The 23,479-nt window shown below is 38.4% G+C and overlaps 1 protein-coding gene across 2 annotated transcripts; it reads left to right on the forward strand.

Moving 5' to 3' along the window:
• The first annotated feature begins 9,459 nt into the window (after window positions 1-9,459).
• adssl (adenylosuccinate synthase, like) lies at window positions 9,460-22,454 on the forward strand. 2 transcript variants are annotated; one of them, XM_072913824.1, is made up of 13 exons: window positions 9,460-9,517; window positions 10,825-10,927; window positions 12,293-12,361; window positions 12,475-12,525; window positions 12,605-12,671; window positions 12,782-12,889; window positions 13,175-13,256; window positions 18,934-19,060; window positions 19,146-19,300; window positions 19,979-20,103; window positions 20,183-20,280; window positions 21,552-21,701; window positions 21,768-22,454. In XM_072913824.1, the coding sequence occupies exons 7-13, from the start codon at window positions 13,206-13,208 to the stop codon at window positions 21,818-21,820; spliced, it is 759 nt and encodes a 252-aa protein (XP_072769925.1). In that variant the 5' UTR covers window positions 9,460-9,517; window positions 10,825-10,927; window positions 12,293-12,361; window positions 12,475-12,525; window positions 12,605-12,671; window positions 12,782-12,889; window positions 13,175-13,205; the 3' UTR covers window positions 21,821-22,454. The 2 variants fall into 2 exon arrangements, with proteins under 2 accessions (XP_072769925.1, XP_061818016.1); XM_061962032.2 differs by lacking the exon at window positions 9,460-9,517 and adding an exon at window positions 10,044-10,399.
• Window positions 22,455-23,479: the final 1,025 nt, after the last annotated feature.

Below are 23,479 nucleotides of genomic sequence, written 5' to 3' on the forward strand. Positions count from 1 at the left end.
CGTGTCTTTGACGTGTTTATTAGTGTTTAATGTTTCCATACACTGGATCATATTGCTAATGGTGTTTAGTCAGTTAGTGGTCGCCATTGTTCGACAAACATGTTTATTTCTGTCCGGAAGAAGCGTTGGCGTTGCCGACTATTAAATGTGTTTTATATATTTTTATTTACATTTTTGTGAAAAAAAAAAACAACAGTTTTTTAATCGTTGTACTCTTTGGCATTGGGTCGAATTTAGTAACGCCACTAAAATTTCATATATTGGCGAAAAGACAAAGAACATTCTGCAGGACTACATTTGAAACTTGAAATGCACATTGACTTACTAGATTATTTTGTGATTTGCCTCTTCTCTACGAAGAATCTACATAGGTGTTCAAACAGAAGAAGGCTGTTCGACTCGAGAACGTTTGAAAAATGGCGCGCGGCCCAGTGACTATTTTTTCGACAAACATGCATGCGCTTCATTTTTGTGGCTGGTCCCTATCAACTATGCTTACATACATACAATGCTTTCGGTGACAGAAATAAACATGTTCAAATATTCCTCACACATTGTATGGTTTTGAGTCGATGAACAAAGTTATAATTGTGCACTCTGATCCAAGTTGTATTACGCCAGCAATTCATTATCCTATTAAGGATGTTGTTTATGCCGTGACTTAAAAGAACATATAATGTCGCACTTGGCCCGACGGACGTTTGGTTTACTGGGACAGTGCTGGAAAGAAAAGGATGGTGTTCATTGAATTATAAAATAAATCTTTAAAAACACATGTTACATTCTAAAATTGTGCTATTGGGGGAGGGGAGCAAGCACTAATTAAATTGATTTAAACTCATTTAAATGGAAGGTGTTGATTTGAGTTAGAAGCACCACACAGAACCAAATAAGCTCATATGTTAAGGTGCTACTTTTTTTAAATTGTTATCATTTAGGGGATGATGATGATAATGATTTTATTTCAGAAAACTGCAAAAAGTTAAAAACTCTCTAAATACTAAAACTCTACTATTTTCCAGGGCACCAGACTAGACTTAAACTTAGACTTAGACTTAGACTTCCTTTTTATTGTCATTCAAATGTGAACTTTACAGCACAGATAAGAACGAAATTTCGTTACATAAGCTCATGGTAGTGCAGGATAAAAAAGCAATAAGGTGCATATATAAATAAATAAATATATATAAATAATATATATAATATATATATATATATATAAAATAAATAAATAAATATATATATAAATATATATAAATAAATAAATAGATTACTGTACAGATAAATATATTGCACTTTTTCACATGCGTCCACGTTTATGGATGTATGTTATATTGTCTTTTTTATTCCAGCGAGTTAATCCTTTTTGGGGGGAGTTGAGCGGATAATTTAATTTAATTATGATGCGTTCAAGAGTCTTACGGCCTGAGGGAAGAAGCTGTTACAGAACCTGGAGGTTCTGCTTCGGAGGCTGCGGAACCTCTTTCTAGAGTCCAGCAGTGAAAACAGTCCTTGGTGGGCGTGGGAGGAGTCTTTGCAGATTTTCTGAGCCCTGGTCAGGCAGCGGCTTTTTGCGATATCCTGGATAGGAGGAAGAGGAGCCCTGATGATCTTTTCCGCCGTCCTCACCACTCTCTGGAGAGACTTACAGTCTGAGGCATTGCAGTCTAGTCATGGACCTTTAGAATGGTGAACACTCCCCCATAATAATTAGAAATGTGCATTTTGTACAAATAGGAGGTTTTAAAAATCTCATATTTTAACATTTTTGTGTGCATGGAACCAAGTGTGACTTAATTCCGTCCTTGAATGAGCTCATGTGCGAGCCACAGCCCTGATTGCAGCGCTGCATGTGGCCTTGGCAGTCCTCTGCAGGTTAATGTTATCTGGTGTCGATTGCATCTGAAATGATGACCAATCAAGCCAAAGGTGAAAGACAGTGATTTATCAGCGTGACACATTATTGCTATGCACATATTCCCTCTGTTCAAGACATTGGACTCTGCACTACAGCATGCCTTGAACTCAAAGATAAGATAACCCAAGTATATGAATGAACCAGCCAGGTTTGTTCAAAACGTGTAATATGATATCCCTTTTGGAGGAAAACATTTTTATTTCACTAATATTTGGCTACATCAATGTGTTTAAGATTGACTAAAAGAGAAACAAAAACAATGCTCATAATGTTTTCAGCTGCTACATATTTCATTTTCATTTTGAATATGTTGGAAAGCTTTTTTTAACTGCATCCTATCCTAATATCATAATATCTTCGTTATCTTATCTAAGAACTCATGCGATACTTACTGGGCTTGCAGCATAGAATCTCTTTGGTACTTGCTGTGCTAATAGGCTTATGCTGAATGTTTGCATTTTATTTTAGTAAATATTTACATGACATTATGTAAGAACAGAATAAAACTACCTTTTAACTTTTATGTGATTAGTGTCACCTTGTTAGTTGTTAGCATACTAACTATTAGGATATTAAATTGCATCCATTTTTACATGCTCCAACAATTATAGAATTGCACTTTCGGTACTTAGCGGTATCTTGCCGGGAGCTAGCCTTAGCATTTTAGCATTATGTTTGCATATTACATTAAGATTTAACACTTTAGCAATTCTATTGCTATCACGCATTGTATTCTCGCAGGTTGCTAACATAATTGTGAGCTTTGTTAGCATTGTTAGCATATCACCAGAAACAGCAAAGATAGGGCCACAAACAATGCCCTCAACATCAGTCTGTCAATTTTATATCACTTTTTGCTCTCAATTTGTTTATTTTCTCCCCCCTCGATACAGTTTCATGATCTATTAACATTGTTCCTGTCCCTTTTTACTTAATAAAGAAGAAATTAGTTGCAGCATCAAACCACATGTCTTTGTGTGAAGAGCATTAGTTAGCTGTTGCTCATCAATGGGAGACAAAGAGGTTTGCGTTGATCATCTATCATGAATAACTCTCTGTGTCCTTTCCACACTATCACGATCAGGACCACAGTTGGCATCGTGCGGTGAAACGTGGAGCTGTCGTGGTGAGCGTATTATATCGGATCGGAGTACGGTATTTTACATCACATCTGAATTTGACATGAGGTGCAGCTGTTGGGGCAATTGTTGAAAAAGTTTGGACAGTTAAAATAATTGCCACACTCAAAATCATGACATGTCAGAACAAAACCGAGCATGGCGCCTAATTGAGGTAATCAGGATTAACTAGAAAAAATGTGCGTTGCGATGTGATATTATCTGTTACTCACATTTGCATAACATATCTGACGACCTGACATCACAATCAGATACGTTTAGAAGTGCTGCCACTTAGGGCTCAATCGACATTGAGGTTTTATTTATTGCAATTATCAATCCCAAGATTCTTTTTTTTTCTCTCTCTCCTCTATTTTCCAATTGAACCAGAATTGTTGAGCCTTGTATCCTTGGCCTGCTTACCAATCCAAAGTGGTTACAGGAAACAGCGCTGTATGCGCTGCAGCTGATGAAGTCAGTTTGCTAATGTCATGTATTTTGTTCCCCATGTGTTCGTTTGTGTCATGAGTTGCACCTGTGTCTGGCCATGGTCCAGGTTTCCTCCAATCCACTCTCTCCTTCCTCTTGTGGCTAGTCCAGGTGTATTCAGTTGTCCAGTTAGTTTGTGTATATAGTTCTCTGTTTTCTGCGACATATAGAATAGAATAGAATAGAATAGAATGGACTTTATTGTCATTATATTTGCATATAACGAGATTAAGGACTCCAACTTAAGATGCAGTAGTTGAAACAAAAATGGAACAAAAATAAATTACGCAAGAAGTAATAAAGATAAAACTAAGAATTGAAATAAATAGACTACTACCCAATAAAAAATAATAAGCAATCCTGTACAATATACAAAACAATATACAAAATACTGTACAATATACAGAACAAGACAAGACTACCGGAGTGATAACAATCAGTGTCGGATGTATTGCACTCGAAGAGTAATATTGCACAGTAGGGTATTAGGGTAGGATATTGTATAGGGGTGAATTATTTATTATAAGTTAGAGTTCAGAAGGTATCATGCATGTTTAAGAGGCTGTTCAACCGTACCAGAAACCTGAGGGTTGCAGGTTCGCTCCCCGCCTCTTACCATCCAAAATCGCTGCCGTTGTGTCCTTGGGCAGGACACTTCACCCTTGCCCCCGGTGCCACTCACACCGGTGAATGAATGATGAATGATAGGTGGTGGTCGGAGGGGCCGTAGGCGCAAATTGGCAGCCACGCTTCTGTCAGTCTACCCCAGGGCAGCTGTGGCTATGAAAGTAGCTTACCACCACCAGGTGTGAATGAATGATGGCTTCTCACTTCTCTGTGAAGCGCTTTGAGTGTCTAGAAAAGCGCTATATAAATCTAAGTCATTATTATTATTATTATCATACAAATCTCTGTCAATATAAACAAGGAAGTGAGAATGAGAGCACCTAATCACGTATTCTTAAAAAATAAAAATAAATAAAAAAATAAAAAAAGTTGACTCCTAAAAATTAGATCCATTCAGAATCGAAAAGAAAGGAAATCATGATTTACTGAATCAAATTATTTTTTAACACTCTAGCATGCACGTTATGTATGAGCGTGGACATAAACACTATAGGCTGCAACTGATGAATTGACCAGATAACACATCCACCATCTTGCAGCTGTCATTTGTCAAGATTTCAGCAACAATACCGTATCATTGTATGCCGTATGTATACCTGTAATATGTAAAGTAATAGTTTTTCATATTTCTGACATGAACTACATCATGTGACTGCTCCAAAAGTAGATATATGCTACAGTGTCACCATTTAATTAAAACAATGTTCTCTCCATGATTGCTACTCGAAGTGTGCTACCTTGATACCTATCAATGTATGAATGCTGTGATTCTTGACAGCAACGTAAAAGATCGATGTCTTCATAAAACACACCTCTGTCGCATTGGCCTTTTCTGGTTGACGGGGCGGTCCAGACTGCAATAAGAAGGCAGCTGTGCTGACGTTGCAAAGAAGTCCATAGCTGTATAGAGGCATTAATGAAGGGGCGGCAAACACCCGTGCCAGAAAAAAAATTAATTAATTGGACCATAAAGTGTTTTTTTGTTGTGTTTTGTCTCAAAAAGGTGAGAGGGTGCTGAGAGCTTGTCTTGCCCAGAGCGCCATTGAATTTAGAAATGTCACTGATCTAAGTCAGTACAATGTCACCTCAATTTAAGAGCGTTTTCAGATAGGATATGGCTCCCGACTAATTGTTGTGCTTTAAGTCGCAAGCAAAAATTTTAGTTACAAAGTTTTCTACCAGCTGTAATCGTTTAAATGCTAGACATAGGGAGACCCAAAAAATAATACGTTACAGTAATCGAGACGCAACAAACGCATGAATCACCCACATCATAGCTTTGTGTTGAAAATGACAAAGCACATTTCTGTAATATCTAATAATGTATTAATGACTTCATTGTATCTTTCACAACATGCTGAAGGCCAGTAAGAAGACAACAATTGTTAAGAGTGTAAGCTGTTGGCACTGCAACTTCAAGTCCTCGATTGAGCGTAAGTGTTCTTGACACGGGCTGCAAAAAGGGCAATCATCTAACAGAGGGCCAACTTGCGAGGCGTTCAATACGCCAAGGACAAAGGAGACCTACTTGACGGCGGGCCCTTCCCTGTTGTCACTCGGTGTAGAATCAGGATGTCGGAGAGGGGCAGGGCACAGCGCTCGGTAATCATTGACCTCCAGTGTAATCATTAACCTTCGCCAACCCTTCATCTCTTAAGCTGGCAGATCGGCCTGGCTGCCATTCTCTCTCGGCCGTGACTCCGACATGAAAAATGCAGCTCCGGGCTCTCCACCTGTGTCACCTTTTTCTTACCTGAACTCACCTGTTCTTTTTCTTCTCCTTCTTCTTATTGTGCTTCTCTAACCTGCTGCTGCGGCCTCAAGGTCCTTGTGGGCGCCATGCTGTTGAACTCTGACCTCGTGTTAGGTGAGTACAACACAAATAGAAGACTGTGTCTCGTCTGAATAATGCAACATTTCTCCATAATTTATATTTATTTTAACATGTAAAGAGGTAGAATTATAAAAACATGTATTTAGTTGGATATGAATGTGATCTCAAAGAGGAGGAAAGCGATATAGTGTGAGCTAAGACAACATCTAATGCTTTATTTTGGATTTTGTTGTTTGTTTTTTTAATCTGTTCTGTCAAGAAAAAAAAATGTTTGTTCTATTTTAATTAAAACATAAAAAATAAAAAAATGAGGCAGATAACTGAGTAAGTCAACAAAGGTTTAAGGCGAGCAAAGCATGACAAAAAAAACAAAAAACATGTCAGTTAATTCCAAATACAAAGTGACTTACTATTAGACAAATGCGAGCGTAAGCAGGAAGTGCAGGTACACAGGTCAGACACGCCCGTGTATTCACATATTGACAGGCGCCCTCATGGTGATTGCCGCCATAAAAAAGCGCGTTATCTAGTCCAGCTCTGTCATGTCAAGGCAGTAAAGCTGGGAGGAGGAAATTAGCAGGTCAAAGTCGCTTCCTACAGAGATCCCACCACAAGCCATTTTTGACCTTTGTGTGCTTCCCCCTCCACCTCAGGTGCACGGATGGCCACAACCTGTCGGGATCAGCCTTTTGGCGCTCGCTGGATGTAACAGCAACTCCATGTGGAAGCGGCATCAAGTTCCAGTGGAGGTGCTGTTACTTGCAGAGAATGGCCACCGGCTGCAAGAAAATTGTGATGCTGTCATGGCATCGTGGAAAGGTCCGTTGACCAAAACGAGTTATGGGGCGCAAGGCAATGACCTATGAATTGACAGCCAGTGATGGCAACGTCTGCCTGTCATTTTTGTAGGCCACTGCTGTTTGTCCTTCAGAACATACAGGAGGTCGTTGCATGCCATGTAAAGACGATTTACCATTTTCCTCTTTATGAATCGTACTCTGAATAAAGTCCAACATGGCATTTGAGCAATGGCGTGTGTGTCTGTTAAAGTGTACAAACATGCTGGTATAGTCAGTTATTACATTTGCAGTGATATTACATGTGAGCTACATTCGTGAGGTTACATCTGAAAGTCTGAGTTGATTTACCCTAAAATGGAACATTCTGGGTTCCAGAGCAGCTGATGTGAATAATAATAACCAATGCTGAATGTGTTGACTCTACGAGTTACAGCCACAATAAAAGTCTTGATCAAGAATCAATCATCGAAAAGGCTATAATAGTGTTAATGCGTGTGAACATCCATCCATCCATCCATTTTCTACCGTTTATTCCCTTTGGGGTCGCGCTGGAGCCTATCTCAGCTACAATTTATTCCCTTTGGGGTCGCGCTGGAGCCTATCTCAGCTACAATCGGGTGGAAAGCGGGTTACACCCTGGACAAGTCACCACCTCATTGCAGGGCCAACACAGATAGACAGACAACATTCACACTCACATTCACACCCTAGGGCCAATTTTAGTGGTGCCAATCAACTTATCCCCAGGTGCATGTCTTTGGAGGTGGGAGGAAGCCGGAGTACACGGAGGGAACCCACGCAGTCACGGGGAAGACATGCAAACTCCACACAGAAAAATCCCGAGCCCTGGATTGAACCCATGACTACCGGTACTCAGGACCTTCGTATTGTGAGGCAGATGCACGAACCTCTCTTTCACCATGCTGCCCGAGTGTGAACATGTTCAGTAAAATAATATTTGACTGATGTGACGGACAATTACTGCCAAATCAAAATCTCATTTTAATTTAGATGCAATCCCAATGGTAAAAACACATGGAGCCAGCTGAAAATAATATCTCGTATTTGTTTAAAATTATTTTGGACATCCATCCATCCATTTTCTACCGCTTATCCCTCGCAGGGTTGCGGGGGTGCTGGAGTCTATACCAGCTGCATTCGGGCAGAAGGCGGGGTTCACCCTGGTCTGGACATATAAAGTCATATATACAGTACAGGCCAAAGGTTTGGACACACCTTCTCATTCAATGCGTTTTCTTTATTTTCATGACTATTTACATTGTAGATTGTCACTGAAGGCATCAAAACTATGAATAAACACATGTGGAGTTATGTACTTAACAAAAAAAAGGTGAAATAACTGAAAACATGTTTTAATTTCTAGTTTCTTCAAAATAACCACACAAACTAGACATACGTATTAAGTATTCTTAAATAAACAATATTGAAGTCTAAAACATGACATTTGTCAATGTTAACAATTATCAAACAATTATGTATTAAATTATCCATTTATTTTATCAATTGTGGACCTATAATCCTAAATAATTCAATAGTGCGGTAGTTATTTAATACTAATACTGTTATTTTGTGACCAATATATTTCATGACATTTTAATTCATTTAATATTATAACTTTGTAATGCCATTTGTGTTTAGTATTTACTGTACTGTATTCAATACCCGACCAGGGATCTATTGAGAATTACATTCAGTGTAAAAACTAAGCCAAAACCATGTATGCAATTGGCAGAAAAAAGCCAAAGCTCAATAAAAAAAAAAATCATTCAATACATTTTATTTCATAAATGTATTATTTTTAAGATACAAATTAAATCATTAAGAATTGTATTAAATACATTTTTTTTTAAATGTATTCATAATTTTGTTTATTAAACACATTTAAATGGAATCAGATAATAAAGAGGCCATGAAATATAAACAAATGGTTGATGATAATTTCAGTATATTTGTATAAGATATTTTCTCAATTTAATTAATCAATGGACAATCCAAATCTGCACTATAGAAACAATTTGATATTTAAGTTGGGGACGGCGTGGCGCAGTTGGCAGCATGGCCGTGCCAGCAACCTGAGGGTTCCCTGTTCAATCCCCACCTTACACCAACCTCGTCACAACTTAAACAAGTTGAAAAACGTATTCGGGTGTTACCATTTAGTGGTCAATTGTACGGAATATGTACTTCATTCTGCAATCTACTAATAAAAGTTTCAATCAATCAATCAAAACAACCGTTGTGTCCTTGAGCAAGCCACTTCACCCTTGCTCCTTATGGGTCGTGGTTAGGGCCTTGTATGGCAGCTCCCGCCATCAGTGTGTGAATGAGTGAATGTGGAAATAGTGTCAAAGCACTTTGAGTACCTTGAAGGTAGAAAAGTGCTATACAAGTATAACCCATTTACCAAAAGTTTGGTGTTAAGTTTTACTTATTTGGTTGTATAATCATTTTATTTTGAATATAGGTGGAATACAAGACGAAGAAGGAAGAGGGCTTTGTGATTATTGTAATCAAATAGAAAATGCAACTGTGGACCATGTATTAATGTCACATCAGTAGATGGCGGTAATGCGCACTACAAGGTTGCTTGCCAACTGCCATTAAAGAGAGAAGAAGAAGAAGAAGAAGAAGAAGAAGAAGAAGAAGAAGAAGAGCAAGAGGAAGCGGAAAAGGAAGACGAAGAAGAAGAAAAATAGTTTTCACAGAAAAGGTCTATAACAGGAGATTTGTTTTCCCTTTTTTTAATTGAACAACCATACATTTATAATTCACACAAAAGTCAAGGCACTTTCAACATCAAGGAAAGAAAACTAAAGCAAATACAGAGAGTAATAATACAAAAAATTTTTAAAATTTAAAAATTAACAACAACAAAATAAAAAAACAAAAAGGGCTTCGTAAATCCCTTTAAATGTTTTTTTAACAAATATATCAATTTAAGGGCTTTTGTACTCTTAATTGTTCTCCAAGATTTGATTGATAATTGTAACCCATTAATCCAATTAGAAAAATTAGGCCTTACTTTCATAAATCGACATTTACTATAACTGGAGAGATTGTTTATTTGGGTTGAACGTTTGTGGCACTCGGGTAATTGCAGTGGTCACCCAGACCAGTCGTCATTTTACAATTAAAATGATATTGATTCCTTATTTGATTTGTTACTCCCACTTACGGCTGATAATAGGCATATTTATAGTCTCATGATGCATCAATCTGCAACCTTTCTCCAAAGAATAACATCTTTGGTGGCGTTAGCACTGAAAAACAGGAAACTCTGACCTCTAGTGTTAAAGTGTAAGACTAGCACTTCCCGTACAAAGAAACGCGGCAAAACGCCATTCCGGTGACCAAGAAGGAGGGAAGCGGCATGGCTTCCAACAGCAACATGGCTAATGTTAATGGACGAGAGAACGGGGAGCCGGTAGTTAAGCGGCCACGAGATAATGTTCCGCCGGATTCACCCCTCCGTTCTTCGAAGGAGCCGGTCAACAAAGTGACCGTGGTGCTGGGAGCTCAGTGGGGCGATGAGGGCAAAGGGAAAGTTGTGGACCTGCTCGCAATGGATGCGGATATCGTGTGCAGGTGTCAGGTAGCAGCTCCGCTCCGATTCAACATTACACCCAGACCAAAAAATATCATTCTGAACAACATTTTAGTTTGATGTTTGTTTTAATACCATTTAAACCGTAGAGGTCACAGTATGTCATTTCAGCTGAGCAGCGGTTAAATATTTGTGACCTATTTCCGGTGTCCCGGATGTGGCGCTAGCTGTGTTTGCTAACATGTGTTCGACAGTTGAATAGCGCCGTCATGCTTTTGGGAAATATCTCGTTTCACTTCTTGATACGATCTTAAAATTGAGTTATCTTTCCGTGCTTTATACTATTTACGCAGGGTGTAATTCATGTGAAATGTTGTGTAACACAGAATGACTTGCCTGGCATGACGCCACTGATGGGGCGTTGAGGTACTGTCGGAATTTTTAAACTTTTTTTTTTTTTTTGCTGTTTGCAGGGTGGCAACAATGCTGGTCACACTGTGGTTGTGGACTCGGTAGAGTATGACTTCCACCTGCTGCCAAGTGGTGTCCTTAACAAGAAGGCCATCTCATTTATAGGTAATGTTCTGTAATGGCTCTTTAATGTATTTGGAGCTGACTTGAATTTGGTTTCAAGATGTAGGCATCCCATGACTTCCATCAGGCACGCACATACAATTAGCACAGGTTCCTTGGTCATTTCAGTATTTTAAAAAAACAAAACAAAAAAACAAGTAGTGAGTTACAGTGAGTTAGGTCTTGTGTGAATATAAAACCTGCTTATAATTTTCATGGTACAAACCAGTACAGTAGTTCCTCAATTTATTGGTTCTGTGACAGAGCTCCTAACTCATAATACTCAAGTCAACATTGCCCATTGAAATGGATGTAAAGCATTTGACTTGGTGTTTGGCCTCCACCACAAAACAGAATCATTTTAACATGTAACATGCCTTTCAAAATATATTTTTTAGAAATATTGATTAATAATTAATACAATAGTGGTACTAACTACCTTAGCTTTAGGAAGTAATGCAATAATAATGTACAGCATTTACCTTGGAAAGCATACTTCTGTGGTATCTCTCTCAAGCTGCTTCTCCATACTTTCATCCATTTCCATCCATTTTCTACCGCTTATTCCCTTTGGGGTCGCAGGGGCGCTGGAGCCTATCTCAGCTACAATCGGGCGGAAGGCGGGGTACACCCTGGACAAGTCGCCACCTCATCGCAGGGCCAACACAGACAGACAGACAACATTCACACTCACATTCACACACTAGGGCCAATTTAGTGTTGCCAATCAACCTATCCCCAGGTGCATGTCTTTGGAGGTGGGAGGAAGCCGGAGTACCCGGAGGGAACCCACGCAGTCACGGGGAGAACATGCAAACTCCACACAGAAAGATCCCGAGCCCAGGATTGAACCCAAGACTACTCAGGACCGTCGTATTGTGAGGCAGACGCACTAACCCCTCTTCCCACCGTGCTGCCCATACTTTCATTATTATTATTATTTTAACTGACCCTTTCTGCTTCAGTATGATGCAGACTAGCAGTGACACACTCAAACTTTTTTCGCAGAGTTCACGACACGCTCTGTCAATGTTTTGATAAGTTATTTCTTTTATTCAATGCATATTAGCTACTTCTTATTCTTCCAGCACTGTCCATCCATCCATCTGTCCATTTTCTTCCTCCCTGTGTTTGGAAAACAAAGTTATGTTGATTAGCTATAAGCTATGCTAGCGAGTAAGACCAGGTATTTTAGGCAGATCTTACCAGGTTCACTGAAATTTGCTACACCAACTAATGGTGTGGATGCTTGTAATTCACATTTTTGCTTGCAACTTAAAGCATAACAATCAGCCGCGAGACGGCTCTTGCCTCAAAACACTTTTAGGTCGAGGTACCATTTTATTAGAAAAATGTTTTGCATTCCAGGCAATGGGGTGGTCATACACCTGCCAGGGCTGTTTACAGAGGCACAATCTAACCTGAAGAAAGGCAAAGGTACTTTACATGACATTTATGTAAATATGCAAATGTCAACTTGTCATGTTAATTAATAGCTTTGAGTGTTTCTATGCTCAGTTTTCCCAATACGAACATGTTTATCCGTGTAGGATTACAAGGGTGGGAGGAGAGACTGAAGATTTCTGACCGTGCCCACATTGGTGAGTATATTTGTGTAGTCATTGGAAGTCTTTTTTGCATGTGAGCATGTCTTATTGAGAGTCCCTGGTCCACCTCTAGTGTTCAACTTCCATCAAGCTGTCGATGGCATTCAGGAGCAGCAGCGACAGCAGCAAGAAGGGAAAAAGTAATTTTGCTTTTTTAAATTCCTGTGCGTGAATCACTCCTGCTGAAGGGAACATTGTCTTTCAAAATCAATTGTTGTGTTTAGTTGAATGTGTTCTATCATTGCTGCAGTTTGGGAACAACCAAAAAAGGCATCGGGCCTGCCTACTCCTCCAAAGCCGCTCGAAATGGTCTGCGAATCTGTGATCTCGTCTCAGACTTCAACGTTTTTCAGGACAAGTGTGTTCATTTAAGCTTCATTTCCTGTGATTTATTAGATTTCACAAAATGCTCCTTTAGTGATGCGGTGAAGTGTATGTTTACCGGATGCTAGCACCATTCATCTCTGATGTTTTTTATATAACCATTGCCAGTCGATACAGGGTTATTTTACCAGTCTCATTATCAGAATCAGCTTTATTGGCCAAGTATGTTTAACACACAAGGGATCTGACTTCGTAAACTGTGCTCTCTATGTTTGATGAATAAACACTTGATTTAACGCTGACATCTTTTTTTTTTTAGGTTTCGCATTTTGGCAGAACATTTCCAGACCATGTATCCAAATCTCAATGTGGACATCGACGGTGAACTAAAGCAGTTGAAGGTAAGAGCTGATGAAACACATAAAACATCACTATCTGTGTATCATTCGTTAATTTTATTCATCAAAATAAAACTAAAAAAGCAAAATAACTTTTTTTCAGTATTTAACAGACTAAAAACAATAAAAATGATAACTTATTGTTTTTTCGATTTTGTGCACAATTGGAAAATGGACAAAACAAGTAACTGCCATATTTTTTGCTAAGCAATTTGCTACACTTAGATTACCTGGAAGCAGATTTACGTGGACTTAGCATGCAAACGGAAAAGAACGGAAAAAGCCTGAGGTGGTCTAAATTAAATTGAAGTGTCTTTGTTTTAACCTAAATAAACACTGAAGATGTGGTATAAATATGAAACTGGATAATAACTTGATTTGTCGCATCAGGATTTTTTATTCTTGTCATGAGCGTGTTCACGTAAGGGGCGGGTCTAGCGGCAAATGACAAACCACAAATAGATTCACTATGGTTTACATCACTCCGGAAGAACAGTATTGTGAAGATTATAATAATATACCTTTTCTAAAAGAAACTCTGTTACAGATGAAAAATGCAAGAAAGAAGGCTGGCAGAAAATCCCACACTACGTTAATACCTAAACCACCACATCATTGATAAACACTTATACATGTAAATATTGGCATATACTGCCATATGCCCTTTGTCTATTGATGTAGTGGACCATTTTACTTTTCTTCTTTCAACTCAACTGGTGTCAGGCAAACGTGGAAAAAATAAAATAAAATAAAAGCGCTAGTAAGGTGTGCCTTGGGAATTGTGCCCATTTAATCTAATAAGTAAAACAAAAAAAAAGCTCAATTATTACAAATATACAATAGGGCTGGGCGATATATCGAATGTACTTGATATATCGCGGGTTTGTCTCTGTGCGATGTAGAAAATTACTATTTTGTGAGTATACGTTCTCACGCAGTTGCTTTTAGCTGCGGGCATTACCCTACAGGCTTTTCTCAGTCTTGTCTCTCCTTCTCACAGAGAGATAAAACAAGCGCACCTTGTCACATACTGTCGCGTGTGCAACGTCATACGCCCTCGCTGAGCAGAGAGGTAGCAGCATGGGTAAAGTTAGCTGTGGCGAGTGGTAATGCAAGAGAGAGAAGGTACGAATCTGGTAACAAATTGAGGAAGAATTAATTCCCAAGAAAAACAGCACGGGGTCAATCGTCTGGCGGTGGTTTGGCTTCAAGTGGGAAGCTGTTGAACAGACAACCGTAATATGTCAAGTATGCGGCAAAAGCGTTGCTACAAAAATTAGCAGCACTACTAATTTGTAGCATCATATGAAAAGTCACCCGCTAGAGAATGAAGAATGCTTGAAACTCCGCATGTCAACATCTGCGCCCGGTGCCACACCAACAAAATGCCAAAGCAACCAGCACTGACCCAATTGAGCCTGGCGTCTTCCATTTGTACATCAACACCGTATGAAAAAAAATAGTCAAAAACAGGAGATAACGCCCCAGTAACCTACCACATAGCGAAGGACGTACACTATTTGATTTCCTATAATGCGGCAAATTTTTATTTTACAGGTTTTGAAATATCTTGTGTGGCATCATGCACAAAAGTGCACTTTATTTGTTTTAAAATATTGTAGTGGCGTTCTGTACAAAAAGTGCACTTGAGTTTAGTGTTGTTTTGATAAGTCATCTTAGGACATCATGCACAAAAGTGCACTCATAGCTTGTTTTAAAATGTCTCTGACAATCTTCCACTTTCTGTTTTGGAAATGACATGAATATTTGTGCCACTGCTTAATAACGGTTTAATAAATACATTTTTGGTAAATTGACTTACCGTAGTTGTAATTTCCCTCTCTGAATGAAAGTTTGAAATTAGATTATATTAATGCAGAATGAACAAGAATGTTTTAATGTAGACACATAGAATCATCATACTAGTGTGATTACATGCATCAAGTGTTAATTCAAGGCTAAGGTAAAATATCGAGATATATATTGTATATCGTGACATGGCCTAAAAATATCGAGATATTGATAAAAGGCCATATCGCCCGGCCCTAATATACAGTATAAATAAACCTCTTGACTGCTTGTGCCTTTGAGTGCAGTTAAATGATCTTCCACTAGATTGTAGCAGGTAACCAACCAAGAGCCTTATTAGTGACAATATAAGTAGTGAAATTAGCATCACTGAGATGGCTCACAAGGATGGGTAAATATAAGGGGGGAAAAAATTAAATCTCTAAAAAGCTAAAACGCAAAATATTGTATTTGCATATCTTTAGAAGAAACTATCAACGCAACATAAAGTCTTGTTCTGTACCAAGGTTCACTGGATATTGCGGTTATGTCCACACAAACCTGGATGTTTAAAAAGTGCATATTGTTTTATTTCTTTACAGCTTGTACTTTATCAACTCTGTTTATTTAGGTTAAAAGATAGACATATCACAACTTCATTTCATGCCTGGGCGATATGGCTTAAAAATTAAATCTCTGATTTTTTTCACCAAAAATTTGTTTTACAATTTTTTCCCATGTTTTTTTAAAGAAACCATTGAATACAAATGACAGAGAATTTTACACAAATTTTATTTTATTTGTTTAATCACTAGTAGTTTGAAATGACACCGCATACACCGCATCTTACTCACAGAAACGCAGAAAGAAAGAGCTTTTATCACATCAGCATCGGACTAACAACAGTCCTTTAAATCTCATTAATACCACAGAAAAGGCAAACTGTTATTTTCCGGACACAATAAAGGTTTAAATAATGTCAAACACTTAGTGGTGCAATGGACAGACGAAGCCAAGCAATGCAGGTTTAGCGAGTGGTGCGCACTCCCGTGAAGGAAATAACATTTTGGCAGGCAATCACGTTTTTGGCACAACATCGGCAAATAAAAACAAAACAAAACATTGGCGGAAAGCGATAATCGGTTAAAAACAAGCAAACCAAAGTTTTGACTCGGAGAAGGCAGGGTCGATAAAAAAAATAAATCCGTATCCCGGGTACGCGCGGACTTCCGGAAATGCGTGTCCTCTCTGATTTCAATGCGTAAAAAGACACAAAAAGTGCATTAACGCCAACATTGAATGCGGAAATATTTTAGTTTAAAACTTTGGAATAAGATGCCCCTATCAAGACCGAGAAGCTAGTTTGCCGAATGTGTGCGACTTAACAACGCCCATTTGAAACACAACCACTCGACAGTCCAAACTCATTTTGGTCAGTGTAAACAAAATAGTGTGCACTCCGAGACATATTTTGCCAAAGACATGCTGCCATTTATACGGTTATAAAAGTATCATGTTTTAAAAGGGCTGTCATGTTGGTGTTCCTCACTTGGAATCTGCCAAACTTAATTTACCGGTAGTTTTGCATATGACCTGTTAATACGTCTGTTTGGACTGTAGTGTTTATATCACTTTGCACTTTTGTTTAAGAAGGTCCTAACTTGATTGTCAGTTAAGTAATGTACAACTAGACCTCTGCGATAAGTTCAATATTGAAGTGCAACTTTGTTTGTCTACACTTTATTCAGCTATTTTATTTGTTATGGTTGTGTATATTTGAGATCCCCATCCCTTCCTCAAGATATGAATTACTAATTAATACATTTTATTGTATAGGTGAAACGTTTTGCTAACAAAGTATGTTGTTTTATTTAATTTGGAGATTTTCATTTTAATAACAATTGCTTTTTAAAGTATATACATGCATTATTATGATCTATTATCATTAAATCTATGGTTGATTTGGTCTCCAAAAAAATAATGGCAATAATATCGTTTTATCGGCAATAATTTGTAGGTCAATATATCCATCCATCCATTTTCTACCGCTTGTCCCTCGTTGAGCAAAATTTGTTACCGGCCCAGGCCTAGTGCAGAGCGGCTGCTTAAGTGATCGCTCTGTGTATTGTACTCGTTCTGTATTCTACTGCCACAGAAAGCTGCTTTTTAGTGGGAGTTTGTTTATTATTACAGGCCTCGTAAAGAGTTGCATTTCCCGCACTTAGCAGGAGGCTTCTGTTTCAGATGCACAAATAAGTTAGTTGTGCTGCTGCCTTTTTTACGCAAACTTTGCTGCTTGCAGTCTTTTGTTCCACGCCTGTTGTGGCAATTAACTAATGTCAACACTTTTTTTCTTTGGAAGAAATGCCTCGCTCTTGTTATAACGCATTAGACTTAGCCATGTTTTGATACGGTGTGAATGTCCGCTAAGGAATTAAGGAGGAGAGTGGAATCGACAGAAGCTCCTGGGGGCAAAAAGCATGCCAAAGCAAGAGGAGAAAAAAAGCAACATTTTTTTAAGTTGTCTGCAACAAAAAACTTGAATTTATCGATAAAATCGATACATCGCCCAGGCCTGATTCAACTTGATTTATATTCTTGGTCGTCCTGTCTTTGTCTGTTTGTTTATCTGCAAGCCCAAATCCACGTAAAATTACTTCTGGAAGGGATGTTTCATTCAAGGTTTTATGCTGCTAATTCCAATAACAATCATCCATGAGCGATATCATCCGATACCAATACAATCACATGTATTAATTGTATATGTTTTACATTTTTTATGCTAAGTTTAACAATATCAACAAACTATTTAAACTAGTTCCTTATTCTCTCTTATTACATACACTTTTTGGAGCTAAGTCAGTAGCACACACAAACTAAACATAAGCAAAAACTACAATCTAGTACTCATTTAAATCTTTTGGTCTTCGCACTCAAAGTCCTCTTGTGTCCAAGGAATTATTCCCTGAGTTTGTAACAATTAACACAAAAACATTTTTTTATGAGAAAAATGAAAATGTTGGATCTGAACACTCTAATATCGATCATATACTCATTCTACCCTTAATATCGACACCACCAATTATTATTAATTATGGATTCTTCCAATCCTTCTCTAACATGTCGTCTACTGACTGACAATGCTGACACATCAACAGTAGAATTATCCTCTCTCATGCCTCCTAATTGTTAATTTCTTATTAACTGCTTACTTTCTGCTGGAAAGTGGTTCCATCTACACTTTTAAACTTTGCTAAGTACTTATTTTTTCGTGTTGTTTAATGTTAGGTTAGCTTAGCTATTAGCATGCCGGCTCCTTATTTTCTCTCGGTGTGTAACATGTTTAGTGTCATTCTCCAGTGATATTACTTGATAATGACACTAAGAAATGCAGTTTATTACTGTAATGGAGGTTACTATTATTAATTTAAGGGACCGCTCCACACTGTACGCCGACATACAATTAGCAGCTTGTCAGCCAGAGTGGTTTTTTGATCGGCATTAATTGGCAATGGCCGATCACATACTTTTCACGAGAATCGATTGATCGGCAAATCCCTACATCTGGATAAACTCGGTGTTCCAAATCGATTCATAAAATGAAAAACATTTATGTATGTGCCAGTTAACTGTTTTTTTCTGTCTTGGGTCTGTAAGCAATTACTGAAAAAACTAGTTATATTAATGTTACATAATTGTCCACAATGTTGCCACATTGAGTTTGTTCTAATTGTGGGATGTCTTGGAACGCAAAGTAGCAGTGGTAAAACTCTACTGGTAAATATGAAAAATAGTCTTAACCACTACTTCATCATAAATACATTTCCACGATACATAGTATGTAGCTGATGCCATGTTTTATTTGTTCAAGAATGTGTCCTTTTTCCTTCAGGAATATGCAGAGCGGCTGCGCCCTCTAGTGACAGATGGTGTGTACTTCATGCACAAAGCTCTCACTGGACCCAGCAAGAAAATCCTTGTGGAAGGAGCCAACGCTGCGCTGCTGGATATTGACTTTGGTGAGTACCACGAGAATGGGGCATTAATCTCGCTGACTGATGGATGTTTTTGGCTCCCGCAGCTAATAGACATGTTTCCTCTTAGGCACGTATCCCTTTGTGACTTCGTCAAACTGCACCGTGGGAGGAGTGTGCACCGGGCTTGGCGTGCCTCCGTCGCACGTCGGCCGAGTGTACGGTGTCGTCAAAGCTTACACCACCCGGGTTGGCGTTGGTGCTTTTCCGACAGAACAGGATAACGTGAGTGAAGGATGCATTTAGTCGCTTTTTGTATTGTGAACGAGACTGCAATGAAACAAGTGTTAACATGTTTTTTTTTTTTTTTTTTAAGGAAATATTTACTTTCCCTTCAAGCATAACTTGAAAACTTGCAGTGGACAAAAATATGTTTCTGCACTGTTTGTGTTTTTAATTACTGCAATTCTGATACCCAGAATTAATGCCACTAATAGCTGGCTGGCAACTTGTGCGCTAATAGCTGGCTTGCCACTGGCGCGCTGATAGCTAGCTGGCAACTAGTGCGCAAATCGTAAGCTGGCAAATCGTTGGCTCGCAACTAGTCTATAAATTGCTCGCTGGGAACTAGTCCGCTAATAGCTAGCTATCTTAAATGCGAGCATGAATACAGTAATAAAGTGGCTTTTTTCATTATAAAACTGCAAGGTACAGTGAGTGGGGTGTCCATGCCAATGCCATTTATAAACAACGCTACAGTGTGTTGGATCAATGTTAATGTGTATTTAAAACATTTACATTTGTGGAAAATAATATGTATGGAAAAAGTCCAATCAAGTAAATATTTTCCGACCAGTCCTGGGGGTCACTGATCCTCTGTTGTAGACCTCTGTTTTAGTGCCATTAGGACACGTGTGAATCTAGTAAATTTGTGGCGACTGTTGTGTGCGTGGTGTGTTGCAGGAAACCGGGGCTTTGTTACAATCGCGTGGTCGAGAGGTTGGCGTGACAACGGGCCGAAAGCGGCGGTGTGGTTGGCTGGACTTGATACTGGTCAGATACGCTCACATGGTCAACGGCTTTTCGGCGTAAGTCAGGAAATAATCAATTCTCTTTGATGCAAGCCTTCTTTATCTTCTCCGCTAAACAGAGTGATTGTGTTCGCAGAATTGCACTGACCAAACTGGACATTTTGGACACTCTGCCAGAGATAAAAGTTGGCGTGGCCTATCAGGTTGATGGAGAACCTTTGCCAAGTTTCCCTGGTAAATGATGAGATGGAAATTGCAAAATAACAGCGCAATATATTGTCATAATAGATGAGCTAGTCAGCTATGATGCATCATATTTGTGAAAGTAAAAAGTTAATTGAAATATAAAAATAAACTTTCCTCTCCTATTTCCATACTAATTTTGGTGGAGCAAAAAAATGCTCAAACTAAGTATTTTATATATATATATATATATATATATATATATATATATATATATATATATATATATATATATATATATATATATATATATATATATATATATATATATATAATATAAAAAGCCATATATATATATATATATAATATAATATAAAAAGCCAAACTATTACTTGGGGAATTTAGCATCTGAAGTGTAAATATGTGGTTTTACAGTAATTTTTATGTGGCCTTTTTTAATTCCTCTTTGTTTTTAATGATACGTAACAAGTGGAATGACATGTTTACACAAAGATTGTGTTTGATCTTTTTTCATGAAATTATGTAGAAGTCATGGATCAATGGTGAATTTAATAACCCGTGTGCAATCAAAATACACTTTTTAAAAATATCTGTTTTTAAAAGTAACAAGGTTGTCAGGTATTAATTTGTTTCCTGTGTTGTATGAATAATAATAACCTTAACCTTAGGATTTTTCCCTAAGAAATGTTACTTTTTAAGCTTAAAAACATTTTTGTTCAGTAAGGAATTGGGGAAATGTTCACTAGAGTAGACAACATGCATTAGAGTAAGACTTCAACGATTAATTTGATTGGGAAAAGCTTTGATAATAGGAGGATCAACGCTTTGGACAGCGACTGCATTTTGCTATATGTGAGTGACTATAGCTTTATTTAAACGTACACTAAATTCGCCAAGTAATAGTTTGCCTGTGTGCGTGTGCGTGTGCGTGTGCGTGTGCGTGTGCGTGTGCGCGCGCATTTTGGCGATTCACACCAGACATCCCAAGAATATTGCTGCACTGAAACAGTTTTGTGAAGAGGAATGTTGTGCAGGTCTGATCTGCAACTACAGGAAATATTTGGTCGAGGTTATTGCTGCCAAAGGAGGGTCAACCAGTTTTAAATCCAAGGGTTCACATACCACCCTGCACTATGAATGTTTGCCTATTGTGACTTTGATGAAGAGCAGAAGACATTTTATCACCAATTTATGCAGAAATCCAAGTAATCCCAAAGGGTTAACATACTTTTTCTTGCAACTGTAGGTCTCTTAAAATATTGCAGTCCAAACCTGTAATGTTTTTGTGTATTGTCTTGCAGCAAACATGGACGTTCTGACGCGCGTCACGGTAGAGTACAAGACTTTTCCCGGGTGGTGCCGCAGCACCGAGGCGGCCCGCAGCTTCACAGAACTACCATCACAGGCCCAGAACTATATTCGCTTCATCGAGGACTTCCTGCAGGTTCCAGGTTTGTAAAGAATTCCATTGCAAACCTGCCAATCACGTTTGACCTTCCTGTTGACTTGGTTTTCAGTGAAGTGGGTCGGAGTGGGCAAGTCCAGAGAGAGCATGATCAAACTCTACTGAGCAGCGAGCACCGTCGCTGTCCCGGAAGATGACGTCACTGTCTCGTTATTTCATGTCGCCTCCATCTTCAGGGGGATGTTTCACCAGCAAGGGTCTCTGTGAAACGTTGTCGCTGCTTGTGCCTCACTCGCCCTCACCAAGCATCCTACAAGTCCAATTTATGCATTCCAGATTTTCAACATTTCCTTTATTTTTCGGGTGTTCCGTTTTTAAATTAGCTGTATATGATGAGCTCAGTTCTTTTCACAGTGAATTACACTTTTATTTTTAATTTTTGATTTGAACTTTATAAAGCGTCTGTGTACCATTTCTATCCATATATGTATATTTTACATTGAACCACAAGGAGGCCACAAATGAAGAATATTTTACCAGGTTTGCAATGAACCGCCAACATTTCATGAACAATTTATATCCACAAATCTTCTGTTGTCTTGTTTGTAACCATTTCCAAACTGATTGTTGAAATGAATATTGTGCTTTTAAAAATGCTCTAAATCGTAAAATAAGTCAAAACAGAGAACAACTTTGATGTAAATGTAAAAAAACAAAAACAAAGAAATGATAGTACATCCCAAGAGGTTTCTGAATTGACTTCTGATTATCAATAAATGTAAACTTACTAACTTCTTGTTTACTGACTCAAATTGGTTATATCAGGGTTTTTTAAAAATTGTTTTCACAAAGGAGCATCTCAGAAAAAAACTTAGCTCTCCAAGTACCAATATGATGAGCAACAATAAAATACAGTAGTGTAGTGTAAGTAATAAATATAAATCATTTGAGGTGCTTACTATGAGGTCTGTCGCACCGCTGCCTCTCTACCTGGCTGTTGTCTACCGCCCCCCTGGGCCCTTTTCGGACTTTATCAGTGAATTCTCAGAGTTTGCCGCTGATCTAGTGACGCACGTCGACAATATTATAATGGGGGACTTTAATATCCATATGAATACCCCATCAGACCCTCCGTGCTGGTGCTACAGACTATAATTAATAGCTGTGGTCTTACAAAAATAATAAATGAACCCACGCATCGCAATGGTAATACGATAGATCTCGTGCTTGGCTGGGGTGTCACCACCTCCAAAGTTATGATACTTCCGTACACTAAAGTAATGTCCGATCATTACCTTTTAAAATTTGAAGTTCTGACTCATTGTCAACAAGCTAATAATAACCACTGCTTTAGCAGCAGCAACATTACTACTGTCACAACTATGACTCTTGCTGGCCTACTGCCTTTGGTAATGGCGCCATTCCCAAATTGTGTGGGCTCTATCGATAACCTCACTAACAACTTTAAAGACGCCCTGCGCAACACCATTGATAGTATAGCAACCTAAAAAAAGGTGTACCCCCTGGTTTACAGAAGAAACTAGAGCTCTTAAACTATAATGTAGAAAGTTGGAACGCAAATGGCGTGCGACTAAACTTGAAGTTTTCCATCAAGCATGGAGTGATAGTTTAATAACTTATAAAGCTAAAAGCTAATTAATGCTCAAATCTCATCCACCTCAATAAAAACTATCCTAAATATTTGTTCAGTACAGTAACATCGCTAACCCAACAAGGGACTCCTCCCAGTAGCCCCACCCACTCGGCAGATGACTTTATGAATTTCGTTAATAAGAAAATTTAACTCATTAGAAAGGAGATTAA

Source organism: Nerophis lumbriciformis, linkage group LG09 (genome assembly GCF_033978685.3).
Source record: "Nerophis lumbriciformis linkage group LG09, RoL_Nlum_v2.1, whole genome shotgun sequence".
Lineage (NCBI taxonomy): Eukaryota > Metazoa > Chordata > Actinopteri > Syngnathiformes > Syngnathidae > Nerophis > Nerophis lumbriciformis.

What these genes read in the sequence shown, in the direction of transcription:
- adssl (XM_061962032.2), top strand. Translation starts at nt 10,178, where the DNA reads ATGGCTTCCAACAGCAACATGGCTAATGTTAATGGACGAGAGAACGGG. An exon ending in CAGCAGCAAGAAGGGAAAAA is followed by an intron (nt 12,672 to 12,781) that starts GTAATTTTGCTT and finishes TCATTGCTGCAG; the next exon opens with TTTGGGAACAACCAAAAAAG. An exon ending in GCTGCTGGATATTGACTTTG is followed by an intron (nt 19,061 to 19,145) that starts GTGAGTACCACG and finishes GTTTCCTCTTAG; the next exon opens with GCACGTATCCCTTTGTGACT.